The following is a 19,906-nucleotide window of genomic DNA, read 5'->3' as shown; positions in this document are numbered from 1 at the left end:
AGAACTTTGAGAAGGGAAACCCCCCAGACATCATGTTATGGCCGAGTGATCCACTAATCAATCAACCATGCGTAATCCTCCATGAAGCCATCTCTTAGTGACTCTGCCGAGACCTCATTATGCTCCAGCATCATAATAATAAGAATACATTTTATTTGTAGGCGCCTTTCATGACACCCAAGGACACTGTATAATTTGTTAAAGAAAAAGAAAACGCTAATAGGCAACAGAACATGATAAAAACACAAACAGGAAATCATGGAGGAGACAGTCAAGTGGACACAAATGAAACATATATTGGGGAGCACTACAGTGAGTAGGCAGATTTGAACAGGTGGGATTTTGAATATGGTGATTGTGTGTGACTGTCGGATGTGCGGGGGGAGGGAGTTCCAGAGTCTGGGAGCAGTGCAGCTAAAAGCCCGAGCACCCATGGTGACGAGGCGTGGGGTGGGGTGGGGACGGTCAGCAGAGGAGGAGCGAGAGGGGGTGTACTGGTCAGCCAGATAGGGGGGGGGGGGGGGGGGGGGCAGGTTATGTAGGGCTTTGTAAGTGAGCAGTATGTTTTTGAAGTTGATACGGGATTGAACGGGGAGCCAGTGGAGTTGGATGAGGATGGGGGTGATGTGTTCGGAGGCCTTGGTGCCGGTGATGATCCGGGCTGCGGAGTTCTGTATGATCTGTAGTTTATTGATGAGCTTGGTGGGTATGCCTGAGAGGATGGCGTTACAGTAGTCGATGCGGGACGTGACAAATGCATTGACCAGGACTTCAGTGTTCGATTGAGAAAGGGATGGGCGGAGTCTGGAGATGTTGCGTATGTGGAAGAAGGCAGTCCGGGTGATGTTATTCATGTGAGGTGAAAATGAGTCCGAGTTCAACCAAAGTGGGAATCTTCCACCTTGGCTGCTTAGTTTTAGTACAATATTCTGTTTCCTGTGCCTTTCACAGCGTGTATGGAGTGCAGATAAAGATTACAGCAACTGATAACCCTCTCAAAGTACATGTGAGGATTGTATTGGGACTAACTGGAACACGTCTTTGAAATGGTGGCAGGAGATGTTTCTACATTTCCTCTGGGGTCCCTGTGATCGTTCTGTTTCCCAACAGTGTTGAAATGTGTCAACTCACGTGTGAGGCGTGAAAGACAACAACTGACCAACAAATCCAGGTTTGGGGTATTCAAAACCTTTTTAAACCCCTCTGGAAAAACTGTAGACCTCAAGCTAATATATACGGATATATTTCACCGTGTAATGGTAACCCTCAGTGTAAGAAAGAACTACACCCTAAGGTTTCTTGAATGTACGCTGCTTTACTCTGCAGCTTGTGTACAACTTCAAAGGTTTCAGATCACCGACAGTTATGTTGTGCTGACACGGTCAAACTGTGTGCTGTCTCAGCATGAGGTAGAGGAACCATTGAAAACCTAAAGGAAGAAATCAGACGAGGTGACAGTCCAAGTGTTTCACTCAGAAGTGTAATGAGCTTTCGTCCATATTTCCAACCCCAGAGTTACCATTCCTCGATGTCCACTCCTCTCGTGTTGAGCTGATTCATCTCAGTAACATTGTTTTAACATTTGAACTCATTAGAAGATGAAATCCATCCAACTCAAATATCAGTGAAACTCAAAATGAAGGTCCAATGTTCTCACACAGACTTTTGAAAAAGTCCTTCAAGTCAAACTAAGCGAGGCCGTTTTCTCTTCACCACATTCTGACTCTGAAGAACCTGAAGTCCGAGGCAACTGCATTTCCACTGTTTAAAAAAGATATAGAAGACTTTGAAACATGCTTTTTTTTTTAAGGCCTTGTAGTGTCTCATGTGGGAGCCCAGATCTGACCCCGGATCAGCCTCTGGTTCTCGGCGTCACCTCTCAGGACCCCGACCCCCCGTCCTCCGCCCTCTGGGGTGTGATGATGCTGTCCTTGGCCTGCAGGAGTCTCACCAGACAGGGCGTGGTGAACTTGGCGGGCAGCGCCCCCCCCCGGCTGAGGCGGGCCGAGAGCGAGTCGGTGGAGGAGGAGACGGCGCTGTCCTGGGTCGCCCCCTGGCTGCAGCACGCAGGTGGAGGGGGGGGGGAGGCCGGGGGGGGCTGGCTGAGGGTGGATTCAAGAGTCTTCAGGGAGCACATGGGCGACATGTGGAGCCATTTGAGGCGGGTGGAGGAGTCTGAGGAGCAGAACGACACCGGGGAGGGTGCAGGGGGGGGGGCGCTGCTCTGATGCTGCTGGAGAGGAAACATCAGTGTCACAATGTCTACCATCAACGCATCTGCATAATTATTAAAAGTCTGTTAAACTCAATTGAATTACTTTTATTAAATTAAAAAAATATATAATGTATCTAACTCAATTAAGTTAAAGGTGGGGCAGGTAAGTTTGAGAAACCGGCTCGAGATACACTTTGTTATATTCCGTGGAATGTTCTTAACATCCCGATAGCAATGAATATCTGAAGTGCTTTGACAAAAAATCCATAAAAAAATGTCATCGACCAATCATCTGAGCCGGCCCGGCTAAAGTAACTGGATGGCCTACCTGCCTGTCAGTCTTCCATCTGTGCACAAACTTTTCTCGTGCCCTCATTGGTCATGTGGCGTTCATGTGTGTTGGAGGAGGGGCTCTGTAAGGAAGTGGCAGATTTGTTTCCGGCTGTGTATTTTCAAATTCTAGCGCACTCGAGCTGGTTTCTCCAAAATTACCTACCCCACCTTTAATAGTATTCAATTAATTAAGAACTGTTCCTTCAACTCAATTAAATTAATATCATTAAATTAATTTAAAAAAAATAGTTCCTTCAACACAATGACATACATATTTTGTAATTAATTTAAAAAGTCAGTCTAACTCAATTAAATAACTATTATTAAATTAATAGAAATATAGTTTGTTTAACTCAATTAAATAACGTATTAAATTAATTTAAAAGAAATGTGTTAAACAAAATGAATAGATATTATAAAATGTATTAAAAATGGTTGGTTTAACTCAATTCAATAAATATGAACTATTGATAAACTATAGTATACACTGAGGACTTTAAGTCTGGTTTGTATTCTGTGAACCCTTCTGCAGTTCAGATGGTTTTGCTGGTTTTTAAATGTAGAGGGTCACATTCTTGAGTGAGGGGCCGCTCTGGTTTTCCCCTCATTATCTGACCCCTACCCTTCTTAAGAAACGATTAAATCATCGCCATTAAAAATAAATGTAGACCTCCGCTTCCAGGATTCTGTTACATAATCGGACTCTTCTCACCATCAGAGCCGCGAAACAGACCGAACGGGAGATGAACTTCACCGTTAACGATGATTATTTATTATAATGACTTCAGATCGAGATACTTGTTGGTGTTATATTCTCAATTCATCTCATTTAACATGAGCAACATTTTCAATGCTCAGATATTTATTTTACTGTCATAGACAATCTTAACATTTGAAAAGCTGGGCATTTTTGCTTAACTCGCTGCAAAAGGAAATTGATAATCAGGATAAACTTGGTAGCCATGGTTGAATAATAATTACATGTTTACCTTTTGCAGTCTTAGCCGGAGTGCAGGGCTCTGTGTGCGTTGGGTCTGGTCTGATGTGAGGAAACCAACTGTGCAGCATCTCTGCTATCTTCAGTACAATGCTGAGGAAGCGTCCTCTGGAGGGGAGACAGAAAACACACAGGTTGATTTCCACCCTTTTCACATCTGCACAGGTTTAACATTGATGTACAGGTGGAGGTTACACACCAAGAGATGCTGCAATGTGCCACATAGACAGAAGACTCACTGCAAACTGGTAAACACAGATCTAAGATACTTAAAGTGGTGTTGCATCTTAAATCATTCAACATATTAATGGAGTTAAACAAATGCAGGAGATTACTTTTGTTTGTTTAAGAGGACATACCACAATGTAAAAAACACTTTGTTACGTAACAGTTTTGGACACAAATAGTCTGCTTCAATCCATAGTTGTTGTCATTTAGCCCTTCAAAAACGACATTTAATATCTATGTTACAAGCTGATGAGTTATATGCTGATTTCACAATGTTGTAATCTTGCTTATGGTGATGACATCATAACATAATACGACAGACATTCAAAGCTTCACTCAAAAACCTTAAAGCTACAAATGAAAAAAAAGATGAAACTCATTTTATGCACAGAACAATGTGTTTTATTTTAGAAAAAAAAAACTTAATTATGAATGAAGTTATCTGTTTGATAAAGTTAAGCTAAGTCCTTGAGTAAATGTACTTAGAGAGGTTCCTTGCACCTGAATGTGTCATTTGAGGAGTTTTCCTCCGCAGATTACAGAAGCAGAGCCCTGCAGCTCAGATGGTTTACGGATGTCTCGCCAATGGCCATTACGTAAGCCCATAAAGCCTGTGCCAACACATGGCTGCACCTGATTGGTGGACAACATGAAACAGCACAAAGACTGAATAAATAAAAAGCCTGTGTGGGGAGGGAGAGGGGGGAGACAGGGGGGAGTACGGACGACTGATCCGAGTGTATCTGCATTCCTCTCCGTCTGTGATGCTATCTGACGGCCACATACATCACATGAGGAGGAGGAGGAGGAGGAGGAGGAGGAGGAGGAGGAGGAGGAGGAGGAGGAGGAGGAGGATTGGAGCATGTTCAGGTCCACATGAGAAATGTGACCACACACACCCTCCCGCTGCAGCACACACGTGGCAGCAGGAGAAGGACCTCGTTCCATTCTATAAATAGAGCAGTAAGCCCCGGAGCCAAGCCCCGCCCACTGCCCACAGCCACGACAGCATCACACACACACACACACACACACACACACACACACACACACGCGTGCGTGCGTGCGTGCGCACACACACACACACACACACACACACACCTCGGTCATCACACTGTACACTTAAATAAACGTGAGACCAACAAAAGGTCGGGAGTTCATGGAATATTAGAGCTGCACCTACACTGAACAAAAATATAAATGCAACACTTTTGTTTTTGCTCCCATCTTTCATGAGATGAACTCAAAGATCTAAAACATTTTCTATATACACAAAATAACCATTTCTCTCAAATATTGTTCACAAATCTGAAAAGATCTGTGATAGTGAGCACTTCTCCTTTGCCGAGATAATCCATCCCACCTCACAGGTGTGGCATATCAAGATGCTGATTACACAGCATGATTATTGCACAGGTGTGCCTTAGGCTGGCCACAATAAAAGGCCACTCTGAAACGTGCAGTTTTGCTTTATTGGGGGGGTCTGGGGGTTCAGAAAACCAGTCAGTATCTGGTGTGACCACCATTTGCCTCACGCAGTGCAACACATCTCCTTCGCATAGAGTTGATCAGGTTGTTGATTGTGGCCTGTGGAATGTTGGTCCACTCCTCTTCAATGGCTGTGCCAAGTTGCTGGATATTGGCAGGAACTGGAACACGCTGTCGTATACGCCGATCCAGAGCATCCCAAACATGCTCAATGGGTGACATGTCCGGTGAGTATGCTGGCCATGCAAGAACTGGGATGTTTTCAGCCTCCAGGAATTGTGTACAGATCCTTGCAACATGGAGCCGTGCATTATCATGCTGCAACATGAGGTGATGGTCGTGGATGAATGGCACAACAATGGGCCTCAGGATCTCGTAACGGTATCTCTGTGCATTCACAATGCCATCAATAAAATGCACCTGTGTTTGTCGTCCATAACATACGCCTGCCCATACCATAACCCCACCACCACCATGGGCCACTCGATTCACAACATTGACATCAGAAAACCGCTCACCCACACGACGCCACACACGCTGTCTGCCATCTGCCCTGAACAGTGAAAACCGTGATTCATCCGTGAAGAGAACACCTCTCCAACGTGCCAGACGCCATCGAATGTGAGCATTTGCCCAGTCAAGTCGGTTACGACGACGAACCGGAGTCAGGTCGAGACCCCGATGAGGACGACGAGCATGCAGATGAGCTTCCCTGAGACGGTTTCTGACAGCTTGTGCAGAAATTCTTTGGTTATGCAAACCGATTGTTGCAGCAGCTGTCCGAGTGGCTGGTCTCAGACGATCTTGGAGGTGAACATGCTGCATGTGGAGGTCCTGGGCTGGTGTGGTTACACGTGGTCTGCGGTTGTGAGGCCGGTTGGATGTACTGCCAAATTCTCTGAAACACCTTTGGAGACGGCTTATGGTAGAGAAATGAACATTCAATTCACGGGCAACAGCTCTGGTGGACATTCCTGCTGTCAGCATGCCAATTGCATGCTCCCTCAAAATTTGCGACATCTGTGGCATTGTGCTGTGTGATGAAACTGAACATTTTAGAGTGGCCTTTTATTGTGGCCAGCCTAAGGCACACCTGTGCAATAATCATGCTGTCTAATCAGCATCTTGATATGCCACACCTGTGAGGTGGGATGGATTATCTCGGCAAAGGAGAAGTGCTAACTATCACAGATTTTTTCAGATTTGTGAACAATATTTGAGAGAAATGGTTATTTTGTGTATATAGAAAATGTTTTAGATCTTTGAGTTCATCTCATGAAAAATGGGTGTTGCATTTATATTTTTGTTCAGTGTAATTATTATTTGTATTAATCTCTCTGCCAATGATTTCCTTTATTAACAGTTTTTCAATCAAATGTCCATTGTTAAAATTCTAATGTCTCTTTTTGCTTGGTTTGTCCAACCACCAGGCCAGAAATGGAAAATACTGTATACAGACAGGTGAGTCTATTGTTCAGCCTACCCTTATTGATATCATTGAGAAACAGCTCTCTGTACAAAGAGATTCAGGAGCAGCACAAACTGCCTCCTGCTGAAGGATCATACAGTTGAATTAAAGCACAAAAAACTGTTTTAAGAAGAGCGGTTATCAAAGCGTAATAAATACTGGAATGATACATTAATACAAAAAAGACTTGCCCATTTAGTTCAACTTCACGCTAATCTTTGGTTCCTTTGTGTTTGAGTTAATGAAAAGCTCGAAGTGACTCCCCTACAGCTTTTAGGACACAACCTTGCAGCTCAATGGTTTTGGTTTGTATTCCGCGTAACTTTACTGTTTTGCTTCACTCTCATGCCTCTCATCTGTGTAATTGTTTTTAGTCAACAAGCTCCATGAAAAAGCTGTATAGTCAATAAAAGAATGAGTTATTAGCTACTAGCTTACTAGCTGGTAAAGATAGAGGAGAATTTAGCAGCTAAAGTATGTTCTCAGATCAGTGTCAATATTTATAAATGCCCAAATATGTTTTGTGATTTATATATGCGGGACTCTCCATACAAATATTGTACAGTGCTCACACAAATAGTTGAGTGACATGCAGAGCTCAAAGTGAGTTAGGCTTAGATTAATCAGAGAGAATCAGAATGAATGATTACTGACGGATGTGGATGTGTTGTGACGTAATTCATAAGACGTGTTAATACTGAAAAGGAGAAAGAAAATGTGTTTCTTATTTTGAATGTAACAATTTTGTTTCATTCAGATTTCCTTTCTCACACAAATACTCAACTAAAACAATTATTCCTGAATTAAGGCTGCAAATATTTTAGAGTTTGACTTCATTTCTCTAAATATCTCTGCCTGTTTTAATGTATTCTGCCAAATGTGAAAATAAACATTGAGCAGTGGATCTCATGCACCAGGACGTCCAGTGTGTGTGTTTAATGTGACATAATTGGGACAGATGTGAAGCCAGTTAGACTGCAGCGCTCCACGTGTGTCCAGCTCAGTCTGAACAGAGAGGTTCATTTCCCTACACATGTTACATTTACTGCACATGTCAAACCACAAGAAAAAAACTGATCACTATGTTGTTTAAGAAAGTAGTCCACAATAAAAATGGACCTCATTTTATAGTATGTCAAAAACATCAGAAGAAAGGATATAGTAGAGTATGTCAGGAAAAAACGGGGATGATGCCAAGGTTACGGATGTGAGTGGAGGGGTTGACAATAGAGCCATCGATGGTAAGAGAAAAATCTTGGGTTGAGCGGGTAAGTGTGTTTGGGCCAATGATTATAAGTTTCCGATTTGTCACAGTTAAGTTTTAGAAAATTGTTTTGCATCCAAATGTTAATGTCAGTGAGGCAGGTGCTGAGCTGGGAGTCTGTGGTTGGAGAAATAGATTTTGTTGAGAGGTAGAGCTGTGTGTCATCAGCATAACAGTGGAACTGGAGTTGGTGTTGACAGAGGATTTGTCCAATTGGGAGGATGTAGATGAGGAACAGAAGGGGACCAAGTACAGAACCCTGAGGGACGCCATGATTGACGGGGGCTGTGGGGGATTTGGAGTTGTTAATGGAGATGAATTGATGTCTGTCAGAGAGGTAGGATTTAAACCAGGAGAGGGCAGTACCGGTTATGCCAATGGGAGACTGGAGGCAGTTGATGAGGATGGAATGGTTGATCGTGTCAAATGTGGCTTTTAGGTCAAGGAAAATGAGAATTGAGAGGGAACCAGAGTCAGCAGAGAGGAGAATGTCGTTGGTCACCTTGAGTAGGGCAGATTCTGTGTTGTGGCGAGTACGGAAACCAGATTGAAAAAGTTCATGAAGGTTATTACAGTCCAGATGGGATTTTAGTTGGGAGGCAACAGTTCGCTCCAGAATTTTTGACAGGAATGGGAGGTTAGAGATGGGCCGGTAGTTATTGAGGGAATCAGGGTTGAGAACAGGTTTTTTGAGTATGGGAGTGACAGCAGCGAGTTTCAGATCAGGGGGGACAAGTCCAGTGGACAGAGAGGAGTTAATGACTGTGGTGATAAGATGAGTGAGTTGGGGGAGGCAGGCCTTGACAAGGGTGGAGGGCATGGGCTCCAGGATGGAAGTTGAGGTATTCATGCCGGTGACTTCGGCAACTATGTCCAGTGAGGTAATTTGTCTGAAGGCTGTAAAAGGGTGCCTGGAAGGAGGAGGTAGACAGGTTCCGCAAAAGGATGGGTGGTGGACGAGATGGAGGAGTTGGCTATGTTGCTGTGTATTATTTCAATTTTGCTTTGGAGGAATGAGAGGAAGGATTCACACTTTGAGGTGGTGAAGGAGTTGGAGATATTATCCATGGGGTTGAGGAGCTTGTTAATAGTTGAAAAAAGGGACTTTGGGTTATTGCTGCCAGATTGTATTACAGAGGAGTAGTGGAAGGAGCATCTTTGTACTGCTGTTGGTGGGGACTGCAAGTTTTTGAAAGTCTGTAATATTAAGTTTTAAAGAAAGATTTCCCAGTTGTTTTGTTTAATAGCAACGCTAAATCATAGGATCCTCAACCTCACTGTCGATACATTTAATCAACATTTCTAGGTTTTTATGTTTCAGTACTATTTGAAAATGTTTCTTTTTATGCAATCGACAACAATGAATAATCTTTGGATACATTTTGGCTTGCTATCTTTATAGATAAGTACATTTTATAAGAAAGCATAGACACATGTCCTTATTTTAAGGTAACGGAGTCTGTGTAGGTTCTTAAATTGAAGGTAAATATTATTTGGACTGACACATTTTCACAGAAACACAGGAGGGAACGCTTCTTAAGCTTCCAAAATACTGTTGCATTTGATTGGACTACTGAAAAGCGGTCTTTTTTCTTTTAAATGAAGCTACAGAGGACTGTTGCAGATTGATGACGTTTTGTTCTTGCTCACATGCACATGTATTTTCTTAACTAGGTGCGAAATAAGACAGAATGTGAACTCAAAAGGTCAAAAAGGCATGTTTCATCTCGACTTTTAATTAGGTTTATATTATTAGCAGCTAGTAAAAAAAAACGACAGTAGCTCCATCATTTTAACTTAGCTCCACCTTTCAGTCCTATAACTGCAGCTATGCAAGAACATTAGTGCATACAGCCGTCAAATTAGAGTTTTTCTGAAAGTCGAGCCATGTTGTCAATCCAAAGTAACCACTGACCCAAACCTGTTTCAAGTCAGACTTTTGGGGGCATTTCTCATCCATCTTTCTAAAACTATGCTATCCTAAAGAAACACTCCTGATGGAATTCAATCAGCCCTCTAATGCTTCCAACTACTATAACACAAGGGAAGTGAATACTATTTCCTTATAGGATCAGGAAATAAAAAGAAGCAAAGAAGGAACATTTTCGAACATGCTGTCATTAAAGCTGCTGAAGTATTTTCAGGATATTTACCCCATGTTTGGATTCTGAAGAACCCCCATTATTCTTTGGATCCGGTCCATGGCCACGCTCTCCTGGAAACTGCTGAAACCTGCGGGAGAAATAAAGAGAAATGATGAGGAGGAGGAGAGGAGGAGGCACGTGGCCTGGCCGCTGTGACACCACCTTTTCAATTCTAACCTCCTCTGTGTTGTCCTCCGCTCTGTGCGTTGAATCTTTGACGACACTGAACCACATCCGACTGCATGATGATTAAATCTACAGTTCATTTTGGCTACAAGAACATCCCTCCTTACCTACTCCCTCAGTTATTCTGAAAAAGCCTCCCGGATGCAGTCGTATTAAGCTGAACCACATCACTACACTGACTTCAAACACAAACCAGGCAGAGGAACAAGGAACAAGCAAGACCACAAAACACCAGCATTAGGAAGTAACCGCAGCACACTGTGTTCATCAGTGTGCTGCGGTTACTTCCTAATGCTGGTTAAAAGCTCTACACTGAAAGCTCGTTTGTGGACCCTGAGCACAAGATTCCAACAAGAATCAACTTTTTGTTAGCAGTGTGGCTTTGTTAATACATTCAGAGTCCCCAGAGGATAAATAGTAAGGACTTTGGTAAACCTCTGAGATTTCCTCTAACTGCACCATGAGGTTGTGTTTTTGAATGAAAATGACTCAACTACTCTATGATATATGGTTTCATGTACACAAAATGTCAGTATGCTACACTTAAATCTTGAATTTAATGGTAAATAATATATAATTGCGGCAAAAACTTTTATTTTGTACTTACTGTCAGACCTGATGATAGGATACATGTATTATGTTCATCTCATACCTACCATAAAGCAACGTTGCGAGTTGTGGTGCTCGAGACTATTTTAAAACTTTATCGCTTGTTTTTGGTGCAGCGTGTAGGAAGGAGTGCAAACAGCCGCTCTTAAATCATACATCACTTAAATTGTGAGGCTACAGATCCGGTTTTTCATCTCTGCAGCACTTTCAGTTTAAACGGATGCTTAAAGACTCGTGAGGCCTTTGATCCTTTCATTACTTTGTTCTGCAGCTGTAATATCCAGTCTTCTGCCTCGCAGTCTTTTATTGTGGACATTCAGTTTGAATTATTTCTACATGTGCATGTCTACATTGAGAAAATACTCTTTATAATCAAAGGAATATCATTTAATTTAACATTGAAAGCTTTTCATTACTTCCAAATCACTTTCTAATGAATGCTTTATCTTAACTAGGCATTTGATTTCAATGAAATGTAATGTGTTAATATATATTCACCAACCATCAGCTATCATATACATATACAGACTCCACTAGGAATGATAAAGGATTGAGGAGTCAAAAGTGTATTTACAATTAAAGGTGGGGCAGGTATGTTTGAGAAACCGTCTCGAGATACACTTTTTGTGATATTCCATGGAATGCTCTCAACATCCCGATAGCAATGAATATCTTAAGTGCTTTGACAACAAATCCATAAAAAAAACGTCATCTATGGAAGCCGTAGTACTGTAAAAAGCACGACCAATCATCTGACCCGGCCCGGCTAAAATAACTGGATGGACCTACCTGCCTGTCAGCCTTCCATCTGTGCACAAACTTATCTCGTGCCCTCATTGGTCATGTGGCGTTTGTGTGTTGGAGGAGGGGCTCTGTTAGGAAGTGGCAGATTTTTTCCGGCTGTTTATTTCAAATTCTAGCGCACTCGAGTTGGTTTCTCCAAAATTACCTACCCCACCTTTAAAAGAAGATGTCAGGGGCTTAGATAATATGTGATGAATAATGTTTATTACAATGCATAAACTAATACAACTACAACATAATTTTAAGAATAAATCTTACTGAATTGATATCTTAGCTAAACTCTGATTTGAGCTAAATGCTAATGCTTAGAATTAGCATGTAAACATACTTAGGCTACTCATGGTAATATTGCCAAAAGTTTGTGTTAGTGTAGCAAAATTCATGGTTAGTGCAGGAAACTCATTTTGTGATTACTTGTTGAGTGTTAGATGAGAATATCTGAATTAGGACACGGTTAGCCTAGCTTAGCATCAGGACTGGAAGCAGGGGGAAGTGGCTCTTCTAGCTCTGGCCACCTGTCCTAAGGTTTATTGGTTAATACATTGTACCTCATTATTTAATAGGTACAAAAACAGAGATAAAAATAACGCTTATATTTCTTTAAACAAAAGCTTTATGCTACGTGAGCGCTGCATAAACAAAAAACGTAAAACTTATCCAATAGCAGATGAGAAATGTGACGTCACCAACGCAGTACATCTTTTCTTCTGTTGGCACATATTGTGTGGGTCTTATTCGGAAGAACATCCAGTGAAATGGTTTTATAATCACCTCTGTTTTACGTCAACCATCCTCACATAATGTATCTATCTTTGGCAGTGTGATCTGCACACATCGTGTCCATTCATAAATCTGCAGAGCACTTCTTGTGAAAGCTGGGATTAGACACTTACGTTCAGAGTACCTGCCTGATCTCAGGCCCTGCAGGATGTCTGACAGAGACTGGATGTAGCACTGCAGCTCCGTGCACTGTGTGGAACAGAGAAGTCAGTTAGCATTCATGCTATCAGTGCTGCACCACATAAAGTGCTTTCTAATAGCTAAGCAGCACACTGCTTATTGCTTTCCTTAAATAAATTAGTGATCCCAAATACCTACATTAATTTATAGAGTAGTGTGTCTGTGTGCTGCATAAGATTCACAGCTTATCTGAATTTTTTCTTCACTTTCTCATTTGGTGAAAATGCTAATTGATTTACGGCTTACAGTGGCTGATAACCCATTTACGAAACGCTCCAGTTTGATGCCATTACTCCAGTTTTAACACAGAAGGTAAATGTCCACAGGCCTTTAATAAGAGGCTGCCTTTAACAGATGCTAATGGAGAAAATGATCGCAATCGACAGCTTCACCACGTGGCTCGCCAAAACTGTGTGTTGCCTTCAGACGGATACAGGACACCCAGCATCAACCGGGACTACCATGAAACTGGCACCATCAGATCCTCTTACCCTGTTTGATATCACCAGGCTGGCATTGGATGCCTCGCTGCAGCTACCCTGTCATCTGGAGCTGTAGTTTACTTTTAGGCTGCCACAGACTTTCCCATGACAGCTTCCCAGTGCTTCTTACATTTATGTTGTTCATTTCTAGGAACACATTTTTCACATACACTAGGCCAGACAGCTGCTTTGGCCTTCAGCAGTAAACTGAAATTGAAGAATCTTTATTTAGCTGCATTGCATCATGGTCTTTCCGCTACTGCGATTTAAGAAACAGTTTTCTGTCTCTGTTCTCTCTTTATGAAACACACTATACGGACATATTTATCTGGACACACCCTGTTTTATTCTATGCTTATGCTCTTGGGCTGTTTCTATGGTTTAGCTTACACCCTCACCCCAAAAAATTACATTTGTATGCCACACAATACAATTTACATTTAAAATTGAACACAAAAACACAAATAGATTGAAGATTGAAGATTTAGGTTAAGAACATATTTAAAAGTGTGACATTTCATATGTCATATCCTTTGTTCTAGTCATTGTGCTGAGACTACACATTATAACAACTAAACTTGCTCCTCCAGAGAAGTGAATTTGATTACAGCTCATATTCAGGGTTTTATTAATGTATTCTGTGCCTCTACTGGGACATGTTTACATGCTCTAATGTTCAAAAAGCTCTTTATTTTCTCATACTGCCTGTGCTGCAGCACCTCTTTTCACCCTCTGTCTGAAACCAGAGCCCAGTCTGCTCTGATTGGTTAGCTGGCCGGCTCTGTTAATCGGTCAATCGCTAGAGATGTCTCGCCCATTAGCCTATCATATACAATGTGTGGAGCACTAGCCCAATAGAAGCACCTAGTGATGTGACTGTACGGAAAGAAAGAAAAAGGAGTTGATTAAGGCGTTTTAGGTAGGGGGGAGTGTGTGGGAGAGGAACTCTCTCTGGAGGGAACTTGGGATTGGTAGCCTATGCAGACCATTAACATGCACAAAAAGCTATATAACACATTACAGGAAAGGGAAAACCCCTAAAAAGCATAAAACGACCCTTTAAAACTCCTTAACCTTTAAATTGTGACTAATTTGATGCAATTTCTATTCAATTTTTTTAGTGACATCTAAATTAATATACATGTAAAATAATGCTACATTGGTAAGAATGTTTCTCCTGTCTATTGGATAGAATTTAAAATTCTTCTTCTCGCCTACAAGCCCTTAATGGGCAGGCGCCATCTTACCCCTTAAAGAACTCATTATACCCTACTGTCCTACTAGGCATGCGTTTTCAAGAATGCAGGGTTGTTGGTTGTTCCTAGAATCTCTAAAAGTGCAATGGGAGCCAGAGCCTTTTTCTTATCAAGCTCCACACATTTGTGGAATCAGCTTCCAGTTCGTGGTCGGGCGGCAGACACCCTATCCGTTTTTAAGAGTGCGCTTAAGACCTTCCTTTTTGATAAAGCTTATAGTTAGGGCTGATTAGATTCAGCCCTAGTTTTGCTGATATAGGCTTAGTTTGTCGGGGGACATCTTACATCTTCCTTCTCTCTGTCTATACCTGTGTACTCTCATGTTCCGATTAACCCGCTTCCCCAAATGTCTTTCTTTTTGGTGTCTATATACGCCGGGATCCGGAGTCGTGGCTCCGTTGTGGCTGTGGTCCTGGATCATAGGTCCTGGATGGATATCCTCGTGGATTCATCTTCCCATTATACACACATGCATTCCAAACATTTGGACTACCTATGTTGCAAATGTATTATCTTTTTCAATTCCACACGCATCTATTGCACGTCTGTCCGTCCTGGGAGAGGGATCCTCCTCTGTGCTCTCCCTGAGGTTTCTCCCATTTCCCTTTAAACTGTGGGTTTTCTCCGGAAGTTTTTCCTTGTACGATGTGAGGGTTCTAAGGACAGAGGGTGTCGTATTGTCATACTGATGTTCTGTACAAACTGTGAAGACCAGTGAGACAAATGTAACATTTGTGATATTGGGCTATATAAATAAACATTGATTGATTGATTGATTGATTGATTGATTGATTGATTGATTGATTGATTGATTGATTGGTTGATTGATTGATTGATTTATTGAGGGACCTTGACTGGTCTCACAGAGCTCCGACCTCACCCCCGCCCAGCACCTGTAAGATGACCTGGAGCATCGACTGAGAGCCAGAAGTCACCTGATCTCTAACATGACTGTTTGAATTCACTCCCTTTCATGTCTGGATGGGAGCAAATCCCTGCAGTGGGTTTAACATCTGGAGGAAAGTAACTAAATAAGAACGATTATTCAAGTACTTTACCACAATCTTGAGTGAGAGTTGTATTTTACCTGAGTGTTTCCTTCTTGTAGTATTAATAATTCCAGTACATTTTAGACAAAATAGCATAATTTCTTTCACCCTGTTTGATTTATTGGATTAAAAAGTCACATACAAAACATTATCATCTGAGTAGCAGTAGTTTAGATCAGCTACATCATATTAATGTAATTATCAGGAATACAATTATTCTAATAATATAATTAGAGTTATTAAGTTATAACAATGAAATAGCATTATTGCTTCCTTAGATTAGCAAAAATAAGCTACTGGTCACAACAGACCATCCTCAGTGTATCTTGAGCGTTGTATTGCTCATTAATTAAATATTTTTGTTTGAATAAGTCATATTCCTTTTCTTTAAAGTAGCATGTTCTCACTTTAAGTGAATGATTTGAGTCACTTTTTGTTTTACTCCTGGTAGAAATAATCTGGTTAATCTGAAATTCAAACTGTGAGATTTGATGCATTGTGGACTATATTTTTGTCCATGTAATTAAGATAAACATCCAGGCCAAATGACAGCTTTCGAAAGGCTGTCACTTTTTTATCGTGAGACGCCTCAACCAAAAAGACTAAAAAGAGACCTTTTCTGGCAGATATCTGAAGTCTAACTGACAAGTTCTCCAAAAGAATACAGTTACACTACAAAGAAAAACCAAAGGAACAACATAAAAAGACTGTGTGAAGTACATTTGAACGAAAACAGTATTCATTATATCTCACCTTCTGAGAGAATTGTTCATTTCTGTGTCAGTTTGAGTCTTTTCACAGAGTCCCTCCACGTGGGCGCTGTGCACTCTCTTCCGGGTGTAATGATGCTTTGACCCCTCTGAAAGCTGCTCACAAACAGAAGTTAATCCCTGAACTGGACTGAGGGTTGGGGTCTGCGAGGCGGGTGGAGGCCCAGTGCAGCCGCTCCACCTCCTGCCCTGCGGCGCCGCTGCAGAGTGGATGCAGCTTGTAGGAGTAGTGGATGAGGTTGATGATGGCGGTACAGACAACTCCTCTGCATGCTGAGGACTTAATCTCGTTGGGCTGCCATAGTCGTCCTCATCGCTGGCGAGCCAGTCAATGGAGTAATCCGAGTCTGAGGTCGACATGTTGGAGATAGAGGCTCATCCAGCCGAGAGCGTCACGCACCTGCCGGGTAAACACCCCGATTTGTAAACAGCAAGTCAATAATAAATATCTTAAAGTGTGTCAAGTCAAGTGTTTCTGTGAAACAGTTTGTTAATGCCTGACATTTTAACCTTCTATTCACGCTGACTTTTGTCTAACCTACATATGGTATTTTAACTCAAGTTTAGATCCCAAAACTTTACAAAGACACTAATATGTCCGACTGGATGTTGTAGGAAAATGAGTGTAAAATGAGCCACCAGACCTCGTATTGCATTGGTTCAATACAGACCTAGAACAGATACAATAACTGAATTAAGATGATTTTAATAACACTTAAGCTATAGGAAATAAAAGTATAAAGGCTAATGTTAAAGAGGTTTGTCATCAGAAATGGTCCATCAATGCCAACATTGCTATTATAGTTTATTGTGATAATTTGTTGGAGTATTTTATATCCTGAAATTCTGTACAACCAAACAGTCAATAAACTGTTATAATAGGGGAAAGTGTTGAAATTGTATTGTGAATATACAAAATAAAGACATAAAACATGTTTGTTTAAAGAAACTTAGACATGTAGAAACATGAACAGATCTTTTGTTGAAATTCCATAAGCTGTTTGAAATATGTCTAAAAGCAGCCTCCACTTTTTCAACTGTTTAGCACCACATGTACATAATAACTCCATTACGTCATTACGCATTAAATTATGAAGACGTTAACATTTTCTTTTCGTCTACAAATATTTTAAATAATTGTTTATGCCAAATATTCACTTTCAAAAGTCTTGAATTCTCAATTTTTTAAATATCCATTTAAATTAAACTGCTTATTCATTTGGATATTGTTATCGTATAGGATCATTTGATCTATACAATATAAGAAAGAAAGTGTCAAATAGAGTTTAAAATCCCTAAATATTTCATTTACTCTTCCAAACCATAGACTGTATCCAAACCAGCAAATATTTAACTTGAACAAACTTAAATATGAACAAATCCGTTTTTTAAATGGTTTCAGAATCAGAATACACATTTCAAGAGTCACGTGTAATTGAAAAGTTAAATAATAGAAAATGTCACATTTTACATTTTTTACATCGTTGTGTTTGTGGGAGACTGGCCTCCGTATTTTTAAATCCTAGCTACGGCTCTGCTCCAGTAAATTCCCAGTATAGCCCGTACTGTAGACATTACAGCACAGCTCCCTGAGTTGACTGAATATTCAGGCCAGGAGATTAAATAACCCTCCTCTGCCTTTTTCAAATTGGCAGGTAGTCCAACATTATGTAAGAAAAATATCCAAACACATGGACCTGTTTCCCCTCGCCTGTCAGTTTACATACTCACACGCTGCTGATGCAAGTGACATGGTCTACACACCGTGACCGTAGATTCACACGTTTATTTTCTCAACTTCACTTAAAAAAGCAACACATGCGACAGCCATACCCAGAAGAACAAAAACTGTGTACCATCGGAGTACGTATACAACATGCCATAATGAATACAATGTTACACATTAACCTGTCCTGTGTCGTTAGGACGGTGCACAGCTGCGGTTCAACCCGAAAACATCACTTCTACAATCCGGCTTTTAATGCCAGCACTGCTAATTTTAGTAATTACATAGGCATAATACAATTAAAATAAATCCAGGTGAGTTCAGAATGAACGCGGTAAGGTGTGTGTGTGTGTGTGTGTGTGGGTGTGTGTGTGTGTGTGTGTGTGGTGTGTGTGTGTGTGTGTGTGTGTGTGTGGTGTGTGTGTGTGTGTGTGTGTGTGTGTGTGTGTGTGTGGGTGGTGTGTGTGTGTGTGTGTGTGTGTGTGTGTGTGTGGGGTGGGTGGTGTGTGTGTTGTGTGTGTGTGTGTGTGGTGTGTAGGTGGGAGGGTGAGAGGAGAGAGAGAGAGAGAGAGAGAGAGAGAGAGAGAGAGAGAGAGAGAGAGAGAGCAGATCGTCACTTACCAGAAGTGAACCGTGTGTTTCCCGTACGGCTCGGTGAGTTGAGGGCATGCGGCAGACAGCGGAGTGAGTGCGGACGCGCCGACGGACCGAGCCGACTGATGAAGATGGAGTGAAACCATGAAAGCAGGAGTCCCATCCAGCGCGTGCAGCCTCTCCCTGGGCAACGTGTCCGAGAGAGGCGGGGCACAACCTCTCCTCTCTCTCTCTCTCCTCTTCCTCTCTCTCTCTTCCTCCCTCTCTCTTCTCTCACACACACACGCACACGCACACAGAGAGAGAGAAGACACACGCACGCAACACACAACACACACACACACACACACACCACACACACAACACACACACACACACACACACACCCACACACACACACCACACACACACACACACACACACAACACCACACACACACACACACCACACACACACACACACAGAGAGAGAGACACGCATACACGCAAGCAAGCAGGAAATCACTGTGGAAAAATAAATAAAACTGTTGGGAACACACGTGATCATGTCTTGACGAAACAATGTAGCGTCACCGCCGGTGCTCCTTCAATTAAACTCTCCCATTGGATCAGAGTCGCATTGAAGCACGTGAGCTAGGAGCTAACTAATGCTGCGTTAAAGGTTAAAGGGCATCGATCTTGGAAATAAAAAGGAAAAACGAAAGAAGTTTACATTTGATAGCCTACAGTTTATTGCTTATGGAAGCCCATTTCCACCACTTAAAAAAAAAAAAAATGATAAGATAAAAAGTCATAATTCTGAGATAAAAAGTGTGCATGAAGGTAACTATTACAGAACACAGAATGCCCAGGAGAAACAAATTGTGAAGTATGTTAGTGCATATCAGACACCCTTTTCCTCAGATTTTGCACAGGATCAGATTTGTTCACAGGAAAGAGCATCACTGTCAGCTTCACCCAACTTCAGGGATTTCAAAGAAGACCTGTTGCTCATACATGTGGCTGTTACTTGGAGTTGCCAATCAGTTACGACAACCACCCAGATTTTCGACATGAAATGAACAAAGTCTTAGATAGCAACGTGTGGGTAATGGATATTGTGACACAAAGATTTCAGCTTACAGCAACTAGACCGCAATCAGAGGTTCACGTTTAGGATTTGTAGGTTTTCCAGATTCTTGTGAAGGAAGTACTACAGCTACACTTGTTTAACACTTGAGTGCCACCGCATCAACATCTTTTCAATATTTCTTTACTGCTTTTAGCCACTTTTGTTGAACAAAAGTGAAGTGAAGTTTAAGAACATGTTTACGTATCAATGCAGAGACCTCAGT

At 41.7% G+C, this 19,906-nt stretch overlaps 1 protein-coding gene across 1 annotated transcript; it reads right to left on the bottom strand.

The window, feature by feature from the left end:
- Positions 1-515: 515 nt before the first annotated feature.
- LOC117441993 (circadian-associated transcriptional repressor-like) lies at positions 516-18,784 on the bottom strand. The gene is given in 7 exon segments (XM_071202603.1): positions 516-2,277; positions 3,538-3,653; positions 10,147-10,225; positions 12,630-12,705; positions 16,237-16,266; positions 16,269-16,653; positions 18,601-18,784. Coding segments are annotated over 6 exon segments (1,044 nt in total). The 5' UTR covers positions 16,614-16,653; positions 18,601-18,784; the 3' UTR covers positions 516-1,879.
- Between the last annotated feature and the right edge of the window lie 1,122 nt (positions 18,785-19,906).

This window comes from Pseudochaenichthys georgianus, chromosome 3, assembly GCF_902827115.2.
Source record: "Pseudochaenichthys georgianus chromosome 3, fPseGeo1.2, whole genome shotgun sequence".
NCBI classification, from domain to species: domain Eukaryota; kingdom Metazoa; phylum Chordata; class Actinopteri; order Perciformes; family Channichthyidae; genus Pseudochaenichthys; species Pseudochaenichthys georgianus.
Note: the sequence above shows the minus strand (reverse complement) of the source record. Positions and strands in the feature narration are given on the sequence as shown.